Genomic DNA, 16,065 nt, shown 5'->3' on the forward strand with positions numbered 1-16,065 from the left:
GATCTTTGACTGTATTCTCATGCAGTGGGAGTGTAAAAATGAGCCTGACATTGACAGAAGTGACAGGAGGATCTTGCCAGCAGACTGCTTTGGAGGTGCAAAAAGAAGGGGTCCTACCATGACTATAATTCATAATAAAACAGGGAAGAAAAGGACATTTCTGCTGTCTTTGTTCTTAGAATCCAAAAGACTTTCTTCATCATGTTGTTACTGAGGGCTGAGGAAGTTGAATTATTGCCTTTTCTTGCTGCTAAATGAATTTGAGAGGATAAAACCTGATGCTTTTGGGAGGATGCATCTCTGGTGTGTTGCTGACACTGAAGATTGTGGGCAGCAGCAGATCTGCCTATTCATTTTGGAGCTTTTGTCACATCTCCTCTGTGGAGATGCTGTTGCATATGAAAGTCTGATTGATATGATGGCAAAGGTCAGAAGGGTAATAGCTTTGATGGTATCCCCTGAAGCAAATCCAAATTCTTTTGAAAGATTCTGTTCAATTTGATATCAAAGGTCTGGTAACACTCCAGGGATTCTTCTCTCTGCTATTACGCGTAGAGCTATTACAAAAATTAATGTTTGCCTGTTGTTGCTGTTTTCCTTTTCCTGAATAGGATGTTCTGCCATAAGAATGGAAAATAACCACTTCTCTCTTTCCTCCCCCCTCCTTTCTATCTGTTTCAGGGATCCTCGATGCATTTCCTTGCCATTATTTAAGGAGCCTTTACTAAAAGCTTTTGGATTGTGTTTCTGAGCGGACAAGAGATTTTTGTATCCAAAATGCTCATAAAGGAATATCGCATTCCCCTTCCGATGAGCGTGGAAGAATATCGCATTGCCCAGCTCTACATGATCCAGGTCAGGAACCTTCTGCTCCTGCAGGGCTCTGGGGGCTCTCTGGGGGCTGGGGGAGAATTGCTGCACGATTGGAAGGTTTAAATTCAGGTTTTGCTGTTTGCTTGTAAAGTAATAGTGGGGGAAACTAATGCAAACTTCAATTTCTGACTTGCTTCCTCTTCTCCTTAAATTGGAGAACTTTTGTCTGACTTTCCTTGGGAACCAACAACCCATTCCTGTGGAAACAGCCCAGGTGTGTGGGTACCTGCTGGAAGGGATCAGGCTGCAGGGCATAAACAGCCACTGCTTCCCAGCTGGGTGCTGGTTACTGTTCGTGCTGATTCCAGTTGCAAACCAAATTCTGTTCTTTTCATGGGAAACAACAGTCAAAATAAATTTAAGAGGGTAAACCAAAGGCATAGCTTGGGATTAAGGGAGGGAAAAAATTAAATGTAATGTATCTGTGCTTATATACCACAGTGAAACAGATACTAATCAGTTTAGGCATAAAATGTAGATTATTTTTAATAGGCTCCTGAATACTGGTGGGAATTTTTGCGGAATTCCCTGTCTGCAGTAAAGCAGTTAATTAAAATGTTGGGGTTTTGTAACTGAAGTCCTCTGTGCCCATATTCTCCCAGTGTTTGAAATCCAACCAGGAGCAGTTATAAAAGGAAATGAATCTGAAGTGTTATTTCATTGTCCCACACTTTAAATAAAATGTAATTTTGCTCATCTAGCAAAACACACATCTAATATTGGCTTTGCAGGAGAACTCTGCTTTCTGAAGAGGGATGGAGCGGTGCTAGAAAAATCTGCTTTGGCTTAAAACCTAAAATAAGGGAAAAAAGCAAAACCACCAAAGCAAAAGCACAACTCCCCCATTTCTCTGCTGACCACGCAGCTGTGTTTCCTAAGGATTCATGCACTTGGGCTTGACTGTCAGAAGAATGTATATTTTGCAGTAATAATGGTCAAATTCCATGTTCTGACACAAATATGTCATCTTTGTATGTTTAACCTAAATCTTGGCATAAATGGGTAAACATTTTCCTTAGGTGGCTTCATTTTCTCTGCCTTTTCTGGATGTTGTAGCTGCTTTGAATACTGGTGTAATTATTTTGTTAACAACTCTGTCTTCCTAATTTGTGTCAGTTGCTTTGCATGAAGAGCTGGTGGATGGCAGCAGAGTATTATCTGTGCAGAACTTGTCAGTGAGCAGCAGAGCGTGGGGGGAGTGATCTGATTAGGAAGGAGGAGCCCACCTAATTAAATCCTTAATTGGGGAGTGTCTGGGGGCCCTCCTGGGAATTCTGGAGGGCTTGGTCAGAGAGGCAGATTCGCTTTTTGATCTCACAAGTTAAATTGCTGATTTTAATTTCCTTAATACAGAACTCAGTGTTCTGCTTTGTTACTTGACAGGGAGTTTGGCCATATCTTAATATCAAAAGGACATGAGAAGCCATAGGGGTTTTGTGCAAGGGGAAGTTCAGCAGCTTGAGAAACGACATCTCCAAATTGCCATCCTGCTTTAATTTTCTGCTGCATTGCCAGGCAGCAAAGTAAGGTTTCCTCTTAGATCAGGTGTCAGGGCAGGTTTCTGATCTCCTTCCACTCTCCTGGAGCAGGGGGCTAAGCTGGAAACGCTTCATGGAGCTCATGGTCTGGGGGAGCTGGGGGAGTGCACGACAAACAAGGGACTTTGCTGTGTTACTTACAAGTAGCAGGAGAAGAAAATTTAGCTGTGCTTTTCCTTGAGAATACTGCTTTCAGCTCAAGTTTGAAAAAACCAAAAAGCAATAGCAAAACAAAGACCACTTAGGGTAGAGTTCATAGTTTGGTAGCAATTTGCCTCAGTTGTTGCTGAAATTGGTGGAAAGATTCCTGCTGACCTCAATGTGAGCTTTTCTCAGACCAGGATATCAAACGTTTTCTTCAGTTTGATTTAAAAATGGAGGTTTTGTCTTTGAGACAGGCTCTGGGGAAGGAGCAGTGGGGAGCATGACTTTGTCCTTTTCAGAGAATGAGAAAGTGCTTCGTGTCTGTCCTTTTATTTTTCCTCTGAAATGCCTGAAGAGGCCACAGGAGAAGTAAGGTCTGTGTGTTGAGCCCCTTTGTGGGAACAAGCCGAGATATCCGTGTAAAGCAGCGGTGAAGAGGCATTTCTGAGAAATCTGTGGCTGAAATGTAGAACAAAATGTTTTGAAGTAGTTCCTGGGAAGAGGAACGATTCTTAAAGGCAAAAGGTTAATTTATAAAATATTTGTCATATACAGAACGGTGGCGTTATTGCCGGAGGCACCAGGCAGCCTGGGCCTGTGAGAAACTCTTCTCCAGCAGTGGAAAAGATGGAAAAGATGTCACGATTGTTCCTCCAGGGTTTTAGGGAGCTTCAAGCACATACCTGAAGTTGATCACTCATTTACCTTTGAGCTCATGAGTGGCAATTCCTGTTAAATTCCAGTTGGTACACAGCCAACTTTTTTTTTTTTTTTTTTTGCCTAGGTGTAAATTTTCCTAGATTTCAGCATCATCCAAATGGAAGTTTTCCAAAAGTCCCTTCTCTCCTGAGCCCTGTGGTGGAAGTGGTGCCTCAAAGCCACGTGGGCAGGGATGTTCAGATTCAAGCTGTTGTAGTACTGTCATCACTTTTCATTTTCATGTAGATTTTTGCTTTGCAGTGGAAGGATCAATCATCTGTTTTCATGAGAGAACAATCCCTTATTCTTAGAAGACTCAACAAAACTTTCCACCACAGATTTGATGTAAGCAGCATCATGCCCAAATAGCAAAGGATCCTTCCATTAAATGGGAACAGGCTGTACTCCTATTTGCTGTGTTTACTGGATGGGAGAATTAAAATTGTGCAGTATATAATCCACATCTCTCTTGCTTCTCTGCGCCACTGGGCAGGCGAGACATGCAATAAATCATTGCGTGTTCCTCTGTAATTCCTCTTATAACTACAAGTTCTCTAGGCTGGAATATACAGCTGTGAAAACTGAGATGAGTGGCCTGCTGCTTTGCTCTTTAATTTTTTTTTTTTTAATTTGAGGTGAGAGAGCAAAAAGTCTCCTAAGTTGCTTTCTGCTGGCTTCTGAAATATTATCTACAGTCAGTGGTTTCAGTACTTTAAGTAGCACTTAAATTCTTCCCTAAATAAGTTAATTTTATATTACAGCAAGGACTTAATGTACCCTCGACTTGCTTGAAGCCTAGCAGATCTGAACTGAATTGTTTTTCTCTATTAAATTTCAGACTTTCAATATCCTTTCTTGGGAAATCTCTCACGTAGCATTGTCGGCCTCTCCAGGCTGGGAGCTCTTGCTCCAGAGCAGTTTGGTTTAGCTTTTCCATAGGTACAAAGTCTTTTTTGCATCATTGCTGAGGTTTTCTCTCTTTTGACGTCCAAATTAAAACATTTTTCTATCTGAGCTGAGAACCACCAATCTTCCTGCTGTGGCCTGGTTTTATTGTGGTGCATAAAACAGGCAAAAGATTTCAAAACAGTGAAATTACTCTTTGTACCTCTATTAATGAAACTTTTCCCTGAAATTTTTGTGCACATTTAAAAGCCAGTCCTGCCTCCAAGGGTGAGAGTTTCTCAATGAACTCAGCCTGGAGAGTTGTCCATGGGACTGGGAGTGGTTTGATCTGAGGAACTGCAGGCTGCTGTCCTAAACTAAGCAGAGAAGAGCTGGAGTTGAGCTCTGGAATGAGTTCTGTGGAACACAAACCATTTATGGAGGGAACAGCTGTAACCATCTGTAGGGGATTTGTTTCTTCCTGCAGAAGTTTTGAGCTGAGGATTCTATCCTGGGTATCTTCTCAGACTCTGCACATCACAGCCGAGGCGTGGCTGCTATTTCAGTCTCTGCCAGGTGAATCCTGTTGGGCACAAAGGGATCTGTGTTACACATTAGAGAGATCTTATTAAAGGGTCTCTTAATTCTTCCCCTCCTGAATCCTGCATATTTTTGTCTCAGCAGCAATCCTTTCCTGGAACCCTGGCATCCTTTCCTTGTGTGTTCAGGGAACCTTCCTTTCTGATCACCTCCTCCTCCTCTCCCCAGAAACAATGCACACATTAACGTAAAGTCTCTGTTTCATAAAAGCTTGGAATATGAGCCCTGACTGCGTTTGTCAGGATGCTATTAGCCAAAGGTCAGTCCTTTTATCATCTTAATAACATTCATTACTGTGCTTCCATATGCCATGAGATTCCGAGAGACTGCTGCCCTTCTGACCCTTTCATAAGACAAGAGAATTCCTCTTGTTATTAAAACTTATTTTTATATCAGTGTGCGCAGCCTTCTTGTCTGTTGTAAATAACTCTGGTCCTCATTTTGTCTGCACAGGTTTCTCTGGGTATTTGTGACCTTCCTCCAAAGATAGTGTGCTTTAAAAATACTCTTCTGCTGGACCCAGTGATTACCTTTTGAGGATGAGATTTATTTTAAGATGCAGCATCATCCTTTCGAATTAATAGCATTAATACTTTGTCATCCATCACTGAGGGTCCATGACTGGGAAAGGCCTCTGGCCCTGTTCGAGGCACTGCAGGGAAGATAACCCATCTGCTCAGCACTGCTGAACTCAGGCAGATCCTGGGAACTGAGGGCTTCTCTCATGTTTTAACATGAGCCTCTCCTCTACCGTCCTCCGGGGCTTTGCATTTATTGCCTTCCCTGAAAAATCAAAACCTGTTCCAAGCATCTGCAGTGTGCTGTACTCTCCTGTCCCGACTGCTGATGGAGTATCCTGAGTCCCTTTCCTCCTTTCTGGAGGATCATGGTTGCTCCATCATCTCAGTTTCCAGACACCTGCACTGTCGTATTTTCCCCTTCATTTCCATGTAGCTCTCAGGAAGCACCTTTGAGAACAGACTTAAAACTCTGCTTGGTGCTGGTGGTAATTCTTGAGGCCCTGTTGTGATACCCAGGTGCAAAAGTCGTGTCCCTTAAACCCCCAGCTCTGCTTGGCAGTTGCCAGCAGGCTCAGCAGATGGTGAAGGATTGATTGAGTGGGGGAGAGCAAACTAACCCTTCATCTCTGGACACTGCAGAACTGGCTGGCAGATTATTTCTGTTCTGCATGCGATGCCTTGGCCATCTGCACAGACAGACATTTCTGCTTCAGGTGATGCTGCTGACAGCTCCAGAGACCCTGACAGGCTCATAAGCCTAAAAGCAAAGCCTGGTTTGAAGCTTTTCCTCTGATTTTTGTGCTGCCACATTAGAACCTGAGGCTTCTATATTCTCTCTTCTTCCTCTGCTTTTCTCTTTGGGATCATGATCTGATGGAGGAGAAGGGTGAGGCACTTGCAGATGTTTAATTTTGAGGACAAGGGTGGTACAGTTATGTTTGGTGGTACCAGACCTGGGGTCTCGTTTGCACAGGTCACAGTGACACCCATACAGGTTATTATTTTGGGAAAACATACAGAAGGAGCAAACACCTTTCCTATATCTACTTTTTTCTTGTTTTGTAGTCATTATCCTTGAATTCTTACATTGTCTTGGATTCCAGATCATATTCCAAAAAAGATTGATTTTAAGGTAGTGAACTTGATGTTGCCTTGGTGGTTCGTGTGCTCCCTTTCTCTTAACAAAGATGAATGAAGCTGAGACAATGTTAGAACACAAGCAATTTTAAACTTCAGATTTGCACTGATTTTAATACAGGACACAGCACTGCCAATCCTACTGAGCTTGTTGGCTGTCAAAACCCCTTTTTCCTTCTGTATTTTTTTTATTCTTATGAAAGAAGGATAAAAATCTTGGCTGGGATTAGGTTCTCCCTTTTTCAAATACCTAAAGGCAAGTAATGAATTAAGTATTAGGAAGACTATGGGGATTTCTTTAAGCCAGTCCTGCAGTATTTTAGCACACAGCCCATTGTTAGTGAACAATTACATTGGGTTCCTAAAGTATAAAGGATCTAGTCAGAGGATTAGACTTGATCCAGAGCACCCCGAGCTGAAATTTTGTCTCTGACTCATGATATAGTAATGGGCACCTTGCTCTGCCTCCCTTTAAACCAGGGACAGTAATTCTCACAGACAATGTCTGTGGAATAGTTAATGCAGTGAAAAATCAGTTTAAAGACACAGAAGGAAATAGTTAGAGTCGATGAAATACTGAGCTGGAAGTGTAGTAGACATTTTGAAAGATGGGGCATGTGGGGTAAACAGGTTTGAGGTATCTCCATAATAAAGTGATCCCTAATTCATGTGCCTCTGGCACATCCAGCCTTGACTCTAAAGGAGTATGACTGGGCGTCTTTGTAAGGCAAAGTGATTAATGACTGGCCATGAGAAAGGTTCTCTTAATGCTGTAAATTTTTTATGACCCTGCACAATTGATTGTCCCCAAAATATCCTGGTTTTGTACAAGCAGCTTCATTAATATCTAGCCCTGATTCTAAATAATGCAGTGCCTACAACGCTGGTACAAAGTGATGCTGCGTGTGTTTCTGCTCTGCTCTGCAGGAGCCTGACACTGACAGCCCAGCCTGCCTTCAGCTTTTAGGGCTTTTTTGTTTTAAAAAATGTGCTCCATTTACAAGAGGAGCAGCCAGGAGTGCTGGTGCTGATGGTGCTGCAGGTGCAGTGCCCATGCCCGGGTGAGAGAGGTGCCTTCCCCAGGGCCTCCTGCACGCCCAGCTCTGCTTGTGCAGCTCTACCTGTGCCCCTCTCTGACACAAACACGGGTGACATCGCCTCGTGTGCTGGATGTCCCCTTCCAGCAGCACTGGGAGTGGTTACAGGCCTGTCTGGTAGTCCAAATTCTTGCTTGGTAAACTTGAGGGAAGATTCCCCCCCATAAAATCCCTACCAAAGGCTGGATTGTTCAGACAGCATCTCCCTGCAGAGCTGGGAAGGGCCCAAGAGGGAACCCTGCTGGAAGCTGCAGCTGATTGGGAAAACAGAGGGAAAATACTTTATGGTTCTGTCAGAATTCTGTGCAGCTGGTAAAGCATCAGTGTTTGGGGACAGGGCAGTGCCTGGCTGGAACGAAGCACTGCCCAGCCCTTGATCAAACCTGCAAGGGGGAATGTTTAAAACAGCTGCTCTTTTGCCTTTATTAATGAAGCCGTTGATGAGGAACAGATTTGTTTCCCCTCTCCCCAGGGTTTCAGGTCATCCCGGTGTGTGTGGAGCAATGAGGCTCCAAGTGCTGTTGTAAAGCCTCGTGTTCTGATCGTTATCTTGTTGACTCAAACTAACCTTCCTTCCCGAAATAACTATTGACATGACCCTTCGTGGTTTTTTGTGGTTTTTTTAACAGCACTAATTGGATTAAAGTAATTGTCACGCGTGCAGGATGCATGTTAGAGCACAAAGGGCACAGGGGAGGCTCAGCTGTGGGCACCATGGTTACTGGTGACATCACTGGGTTGCTGTTCCCGGGAGTGAGGATGGCCCAAACTAAACCCAGGGCAGTGCTGATGCAGCCCCTCCCATTGCCATGGAAACACGGGATGCAGTTTAAAGTTGCCTGTATGCAAAACGTGGTGGCCATGGTGTAAACAAAACCAGGGTCCTGTGGTGGCCACAGCTTCTGGAAGGGCAGGAATGGAGTTATGGGGAGAGCAGGGATCCTGTTGTGGTTGGATTTGTTTTCCCATTGACTTCACTGTGCACATGAGACACAGTGAGCCTTGCTTTGAGGGACAAGAGCAAAACTCACGAGCCCTTTGCTGTCCTCCAGCAGTTTTGTGGTCAAGGGTCTGCCAATCCAACTTGCTGTAATTGTTTCTGATAGGACCTTACAAAGTGCAGGCTCAAAAGTTCTGTTAGAACCATCCCTGGGATAACAGGGTTCCCATTATTAAAGGTAACCCCCTGCCTGCTTTTAAGATTGTCTTTCTAATATAACCATTAAGATTGTTCTCAAGTCCTGCAAAACAGGAGTAGAGAAGCTTCCCTGTTTGAGGACTGTTTTGCTATATTTTGATAAAGGTCCCTCCAGCAAAGAGCACTGTCACAAAATAGTTAGGATGCTGAAATGAGGATTCAAACATCTGGGTACTGGATACAGCCCTGCCAGCAGCTCTGTGTCTTCAGGTTACTTTCTCCTTATTCAAAATTTTGTTGATTCCACGATCTTTAATGTGAGAGGGCTCAGCTCTTCTGACTGGGGCACAAAAGCCTTTGACAGCCAGAAGTTGTGTTGTACTTCAGCACTCTCCTGCATAAGTAAGAGTAAGGGTGAGTTTGATTTTTAATTTAGTTCCTGTGACTTCCTGTTTGCTTTCAGAACATTGTGCACTGATAAAATTATGTTGGTTTTGATGTGATGAGAAGTTCTGCATCTTGGCTTCTCTAAGGGTGGAATAGTTCCGTCTCCTCTGCTCCCTTCTTTCACTCAGAACAAAGCTTTTTGCTCAGGTATTGCCCTGGTTATGGTGATAAGATTTTAACTGAGTGTTTCAGGTCTTTGACACACACATAAAGAAAAGAAAAGAACAAGTCGTAAAGTCTGAAGCTACGGTACTTTTAGGATAAGCCAGCCTTTTGTTTTCATAGTCAGAGACGTAGGTTTTGATTACCTGCAGTAAACAGTGACCATGAATGGGGCCTGGTCTATCAGATAGCTGCATCAGCAGGCAGAGGGGTTGCTGGTGGTGAAAGCAGATTGCTGGTAATGAATTCGATGTCAGCTCAAATGCTGGTGAAGGAGTGGTTAACAGAAGCCAGAGCTGAGTCACTCGGCAGCACGGGCGGCTGGAGGCAGAGCGGACACACCCGAGCAGCACAGCCTCCCTGGACATGTCACCCGTGTGCAGCAATCCTGGGCCAGGACAATCCGTGAAGAATAAACCAAGAATAAACCACTTCCAGGACCTTCCAGTGTTTCCCAGTGTGTCCATCGTTGGCTTTTCTGGGTTTAGGTGCTGTTTAATTCTGGCAGCTATGGCTGGAACGTGCTGTCGTATTTTGTGCTGGTTTTTTGTGGTGTTTGATTGCTGATATTGCCACAATAAGCTAAATGACGCGGCTAAATTACAGTTCCAGACCAACAGGCTGCTTTTCTCATAACCTTTCCCAGCTTTTCTGTTAAAGTTTACCACGTGCAAGGCCCCAGTCACTGTGTCACTGGTACCTCCTCAGTTCCTGGTGCCTGCAGGTGAGACTGAGGAGGGCTGGTGGGCAGCTGGAGCATGGCAAGGAAGGCTCTTCGTGGTGGGAAGAAGACCCCACTTTGGAAAATCAATTGTAAGAGTGAAATATCCCTCAGCCTAAATCATATTCAACTGGAGATGGTTGGGAATATTTTTCCCTTAGCGTATGGAAGAGATTGAGAGCAAAGAGTTTATTCTTCTCCTCCACTTAAATTTTGTTTATACCTTAGGTGCCTTTACAATTCCTTTCCAAAACTGAACAGAACAGGTCTGGTTAGTGAAAACAGGTCTTAAGAGCTCTCCAGTGATGGCAGGAGTCATCTTGCTGAGCAGCTTCAGGCATTTTTGTGGTCTGATGGATTGTGTGAGGCACTTCATGCTTTCTCTGGTTCCCAAAGGAAGGGTCTGTTTCTGGGAACTTAATTGGTGTTTGTGGTAGCCTTAGCATCCAAAACAATAAAAAAAATAGTAATTGGTCATAGAGAATGTTCTCTCAGCCTCCCTTGCCACAACAATATGAGCAAGTATGTTAGCAGGGTCCTCTGGGGATATTTGCTGTCATGTTCTTGTTCTGTGGTTACAGAGATGTCTTTGCTGTCCTTGTTAACCGAAACCATCAGCCGGCTGGAAACTTCTCATATCCCTATCTGTGTCTAAGTGGGCTAAAAAAATCCTGAGAGTTCAGTGTTATTTTAATGCATTCTCCCAGAAGAGTTTTGTCCAGACTATCAAAATACTCCCTTTCCAAATGGGAGCCAGAGGAAAAAAAAAAAAACCAGCCCCAAAAATCTTCTGGTTATTGTTTCCAGACAGCGATTTGTGTCTTCCTTACCCATGGATGATAGGTCTGTCAAGCGTGGTGCTGTCAGTCTTCATAATTGGAGTAATCTCAAATCAGAGCTCTCTGGGGTCCTGTGGCACTGTGTGACTGCACTGCTGAAGGGAAGCAAGAACAACATCAGGAAGCTAAAGCATCCCAACCTTTTGTAATCACTGTCTCACTTATTCAGATTGAGAGGTTGTACTGCAAACAATAATCAGTGGTAAACAAGGTGAGAGTGTAGTTACAATCTATTTTTGAATGCTAGAACATGCCTGGATCACCCATTATCACCATGCAGCCTGCCCCATCCTCACTGTTCTCTGCAGGACCATTGCAGTGCTCCAAGTAGTTACAATAAAAACAGACAACTTCAGGGGAAGCTAAACCAGCTGAGCTGTTTGCAGTGCTGCTGCTGGCTTTGCAGAGATTCTCTGCTTGTGCCTGTGAGCAGCCTGTGCTGGATTCCAGGGCAGGAACACAAGGAGGGCTCTGGTTTAGATTAATATTCTTCTTAGTGTTCTGAGATGGTTGGTGGGGCTGGTTTTTTTCTAATTCCCCAAAAGCAAAACATTACAAGGCAATCTTAATTTACACAGCCTGACTTGTGTATTTCTCCAGCTGATCCAATAAGCCACATCCTAACTATTCCATCCAGCATTATGCATTCCTGTTCTGGGAATGCTGCTCCTTCAGCTGTGGAAGTTTCTGTTGCCATCAACCATCATTCCTTTATGGAGCTGTGTCCCACTAGAAAAACAAATTGCATTGAGTCACCTGGTTCTGTTCACCTGGGCCAGGTGTTTGCTATGGTGGGAGACCCGTTTCTAGCTGGGAAAGGAGATGGGAGATCTGAGAACTGACGAACCTGCCTGTGGAAGGCTCTGTTTAGAGCTGTTTGTCTGCTGTTGAGAAGGGCAGATGATAAATGGGGTTAGGCTGGCCCAGTGGTTAAGTGATATTCATGGGAATTATTCATCTGTGATTGTTGTGCTGAGGTCATGTGCTGTGTCCCATGCTATGCTGCTGTGCCAAGAGATTTATTTTAATAGAAGCCTTTAAGTAACTGGCATTCTTGCTAATCATGGTGCATCTGCTTCTCTGGGTTCCCTGTTATGAGTAATTTAATGCTATTACTTTAGCTAGAAGGGATCTGTGTCACCATCTGTCCTGAAAAGCTATTGATGGGGCTGTGCAGAACATGGAGTGTCATCAGCAGGAGAGAGGGACTTGCAAAGGGATGACTGGATTTCCTTTTGTAACACAATGTAAGATGGTTTACTGGGATTTGGGGTTAGATAACCTGCATATAAAGCCTGGGAGCTACTCTTTGATTTTGTTGGGGACCGTTCCTCAGATATTTACAGAGGGGGAAGATGCTTGTCAGTAGTGAGTAGCAATGACCCAGGTAATCTGCTAAATGAAGTCTCTACTTCTCTCTGAGGCTGGAACCTCTGAGACTGACCCTCAAGTGCCTGCACGTCAGCACCTCCAGCAGATATTCCTTGGAGAGGGCCTGCCACACACTCTCAAGCCAAATGTTTTCCTAATTGAGGGTTATTTTTTAATTGTTGTTTACAAACCACTGGCTTGTAACAAGCCCTCTCCAGGCTGTAGCTGAGGCACAGAAGGCATGAAGAGGCTGCATGGCTGCAGAGCAAATTGCTCTTCACTCCCACAAGTGCTTCACTTACACAGCACCACTTATGCCCAGAGTACTATCCTGGTCTCTCAAGTGCATGTGGCTGAAGTCTTTATTTTTATTACATGAGAAACATATTTTCTCTTTGTCTTTCTGACTGGTCACTAATTGCACTGTTCATTCTCTCTCCTGACTCTTGGCCCTTCCTCACTTCACTGCAGCTCGTTGTCTTCTCAACAAGCCACCTGCTAAGTGTGAGAGCCTGGAGGGCTGGGAGCAGCTTTGTGTGGGTTTATCCTGGGGAGTTTCTCTTTGATCATGCTATCCTTCCCAGCAGTGTGGTGTATTATGAGTATAAATCTGCCCTGATTCAAAAGTCCTGGCTCTAAAGATAGTTTGGGATATAATCTTTGATTTTTTTTTTTTGTCAGCAGAGTTACAACTCCTATTTCTCATTCATCTGAGAAATGTTCTTGCTGCCCTTGTCATATCTTATGCAGATAAGTGACAAGTAGGAGGGATGTGAAGGGCCAAAATTTGCTTAAGGTTTGTAACTGGGTGACAAAGGCTGTGGGCTGGAGTTGGTCATCTGGAAAGGCTGGAGGAGGAAGCACACCCTGCTCCCAGAATAGGGTTTGCAGTCTGCTGCAGCTGCACAGAAGTGAATAAAATAACCACAATTCAGAAGTGGGACATGAACTGACTTTCACAGAGAGTCTCAGTGAGCTTGGTTTTTCCTTTCTTCCTTCTCTCACACTGGGTTGGGACAATGACACCGTGCCACCCTCCTGTCTCCTACCACCAGAGTGTCACCGGTTCCAGGCTGTGTGGAGAAGCTGCTGGTAGAATTATTCATGCATACAATTATTCATAAATAATAATTATTATTATGTACAGCAAAAATTGACCAGTGCTGGGGGTTCTCCAGGGTTCCAGCTGTAGGGTAAGAACCACACAGCTCATCTCCATGCAGAGAAGTTTTTGTTAAAACCGACTGAGCAGGGAAAAGTGAAATGAGGAATGGTAGTGGTAATGAGTAAAATCCCTCAGTGGATTTTGGTCCCAAATGAGGGCCTGCAGAACTGACTGGAATTGCTGTGACTGGGCAGTCTAGAAGGGAGTTTGGAATAACTTGGCATGAAGAAAACTCATCTTCTCTCTGCTTATGATTTCCATGTGCTTCTGCCATATAATAAAACTCTGAATCTCTGTAATTTGTATCAACAGTTCAGAGCAGATGCTGTGCAGTTATTCTGTCTGACACTTTCACTGTGCTGCCTGGGTTACTGCCTTTTCTGAGACCTTTGAATTAACCAGATTTTGGGGTCATCGAGATTATTTAATGTTATTGACATAAATATTTGTACAGGACTTGGTCAGTGCTTATAAAAGAACTGAAAGACAGTAGTTTGTTAGAAGAGGATGTGAGCTTTAATGAACTGCCAGCTGAGTGTTAGAAATAAACTGTAAAAAAGTACTTCTCTGTTTTTCTGGGTTTTTTTCTATTGCAGTTTGTGGGGTAGGAAAAAGTGATTATTTGGATTGTCAGTTATTTAGGTTTGTCAGTTATGGCTATTTAAATTTAAAATCACTTGAGAGCTCTTTATAAACAGGACTATTTACTTCTGAACAGCTCTGTTGGCTTAACATCCTGTCCTCAAAAGATAAGAAGTTGATCTCTTGCATCTTATTAATAATTTTCTGTTAAACCATGTTATCCTTTGAATTGTTTGTATGCCAAAAATGAGGAGTTGTTATTGTGTTATATTTCACAGTTGATTCTTGGTATAAAATTCCTTTTTTCCTCCCTCAATTTCCAAAGTACTGTGCTCTCAAATACAAACAATAATCTCAAAATGCTAACAGAATGAATCTGTTGTTTGGAAATGATGAAGGTTCTACATCATCCAATCTGCTGAAATGTGCGAGAAATTAATAAATATTTGGTTTGCCTCTAGCTCATCTTAGAAGCACTGAAATTAGTATTTTTTTTATGGAGGGAATTTTTGCCAGGTTTCTCACTGAAGGACAATCCTACGAATAAGCCAAAATGCGGAGGCTGCCAGGGGGTGCAGTGATCGTTCTGGCAGTCTTGGATTGTTTCTTCTAAATATCTTAATTAGCAGAACAAAGTCTCCAAGCTGTTCTTGGAGAGCTGCTGCTGGGCCAGATCACATGCAGCAAACCCCCAAATCCTGTGGGTGTGGGTCCTGGAATTGTCTTTATCACCGTGATCATGGAATCGTCGAGGTTGGAAAAGACCTCTGAGACCACCAGGTCCAACCTGTGACCGATTCCCAGCTTGTCAACTCAACCAGAGCACTGAGGGCCACATGCAGTCATTTCTTGAGCACCTCCAGGGCTGGTGGCTCCAAAGCCTGACCACAGTTCCAGTGAAGGAATTCTTCCTGGGATGCTGCTGCACCAGGAGCGTGTGTGATTCTTCACGCTGCCACATCACCACGGGCATGTGCCAGGCTGGACAAACTCCCCTTGGCTGTGTCACCTGCTGATGGAAAAGGGTTTTGTGCTGTTGGATGGTTCAGAGCTGGAGCCAGGGGTTGGGGTGTGATGTGTCACCTGTTCCAGGAACAGGAACTGAGGTGTCATTACATCTCCATTCAAACTGAGCATCCAAATGGAAATATTTTCAGGGACCCAAATAAATCAAATCTCTGTGTTGGCCAAATGAGTCTCTAAATTTTGCCTTTATAATAACTTGGGTAATCTTAGTGCTGGGGTGCTGCTGCAACTCTGCTGTGCTCAAAAGGAGTCCTGGAAACCATCCCCAGCATCCAGGTGCTTTGAGAGTATGATGCCCTGGAAAATGAACATTTTTGTGATGTATTTGTGATCTCTTTCCCCTTCCAGAAGAAGAGCAGAGAGGAGACATGTGGGGAGGGCAGTGGAGTGGAGATCCTGGAGAACAGGCCCTACGTGGATGGCCCTGGGGGCAGTGGGCAGTACACTCACAAGGTTTACCACATCGGCATGCACATCCCCAGCTGGTTCCGCTCCATACTGCCCAAGGCCGCCCTGCGCGTCGAGGAGGAGTCCTGGAACGCTTATCCTTACACAAGGACAAGGTAAAACTGGGCAGGATGGCCACAGCTCTTCTCCTGTGCTACAGAGAGGGTTTGGTGGCACTCTCTGGCAGTGGCATTTCCATCTCCATTAATATCATTAATATCCTTCAGAGCAACAATTCCGAAAATTCCTGTGCAGTGCTTGATCTCAGGGTTTCACCTGGGCTGACTGCACACCTACCTGAGAATTTGTGGCTCATTTGTGGCTGTAAAATGTGGAGCTGTTTTGCCTGTCAAAGCTTGAGGAATCGCGAATGGTTTTTTATTCAGTCTTGTATCCTGCACTGTGTGTTCTGCTTAACATTGCAGATCTCTGCAAGCTTGGGGAAATTATAAATGTGCACGATGCTGGGACAGATGTCATGCTGAATCCTGTCAGGGAAGACAGGATGCATTTGTACAGGGGAAAGAAAAATCTTAATAAATAAATAAATGATCACAGCACTTCTTTTCTGGGAACTGTCTGTCATTTAACTGGAAAATGACAAACCTGTATCCTGTGGTTTTCACCCTGAGGAGGGAAGAGAGCCAGAGGCTCTTTGGAGCCCTCTGGGACC

General features: G+C 44.1%; 1 protein-coding gene across 6 annotated transcripts in view; it reads left to right on the top strand.

The window, feature by feature from the left end:
- PITPNM2 (phosphatidylinositol transfer protein membrane associated 2) overlaps nt 1-16,065 on the top strand; it is a 122,176-nt gene that overhangs the window by 61,276 nt on the left and 44,835 nt on the right. For all 6 annotated transcript variants that reach the window (XM_063415576.1, XM_063415571.1, XM_063415572.1 and 3 more), the window contains exons 3-4: nt 682-855; nt 15,294-15,508. In XM_063415576.1, the coding sequence (XP_063271646.1) occupies nt 778-855; nt 15,294-15,508 (293 nt within the window). In that variant the 5' untranslated portion in view covers nt 682-777. The remainder of the gene's footprint in view (nt 1-681; nt 856-15,293; nt 15,509-16,065) is intronic.

Source organism: Prinia subflava, chromosome 19 (genome assembly GCF_021018805.1).
Source record: "Prinia subflava isolate CZ2003 ecotype Zambia chromosome 19, Cam_Psub_1.2, whole genome shotgun sequence".
Classification (NCBI taxonomy): domain Eukaryota; kingdom Metazoa; phylum Chordata; class Aves; order Passeriformes; family Cisticolidae; genus Prinia; species Prinia subflava.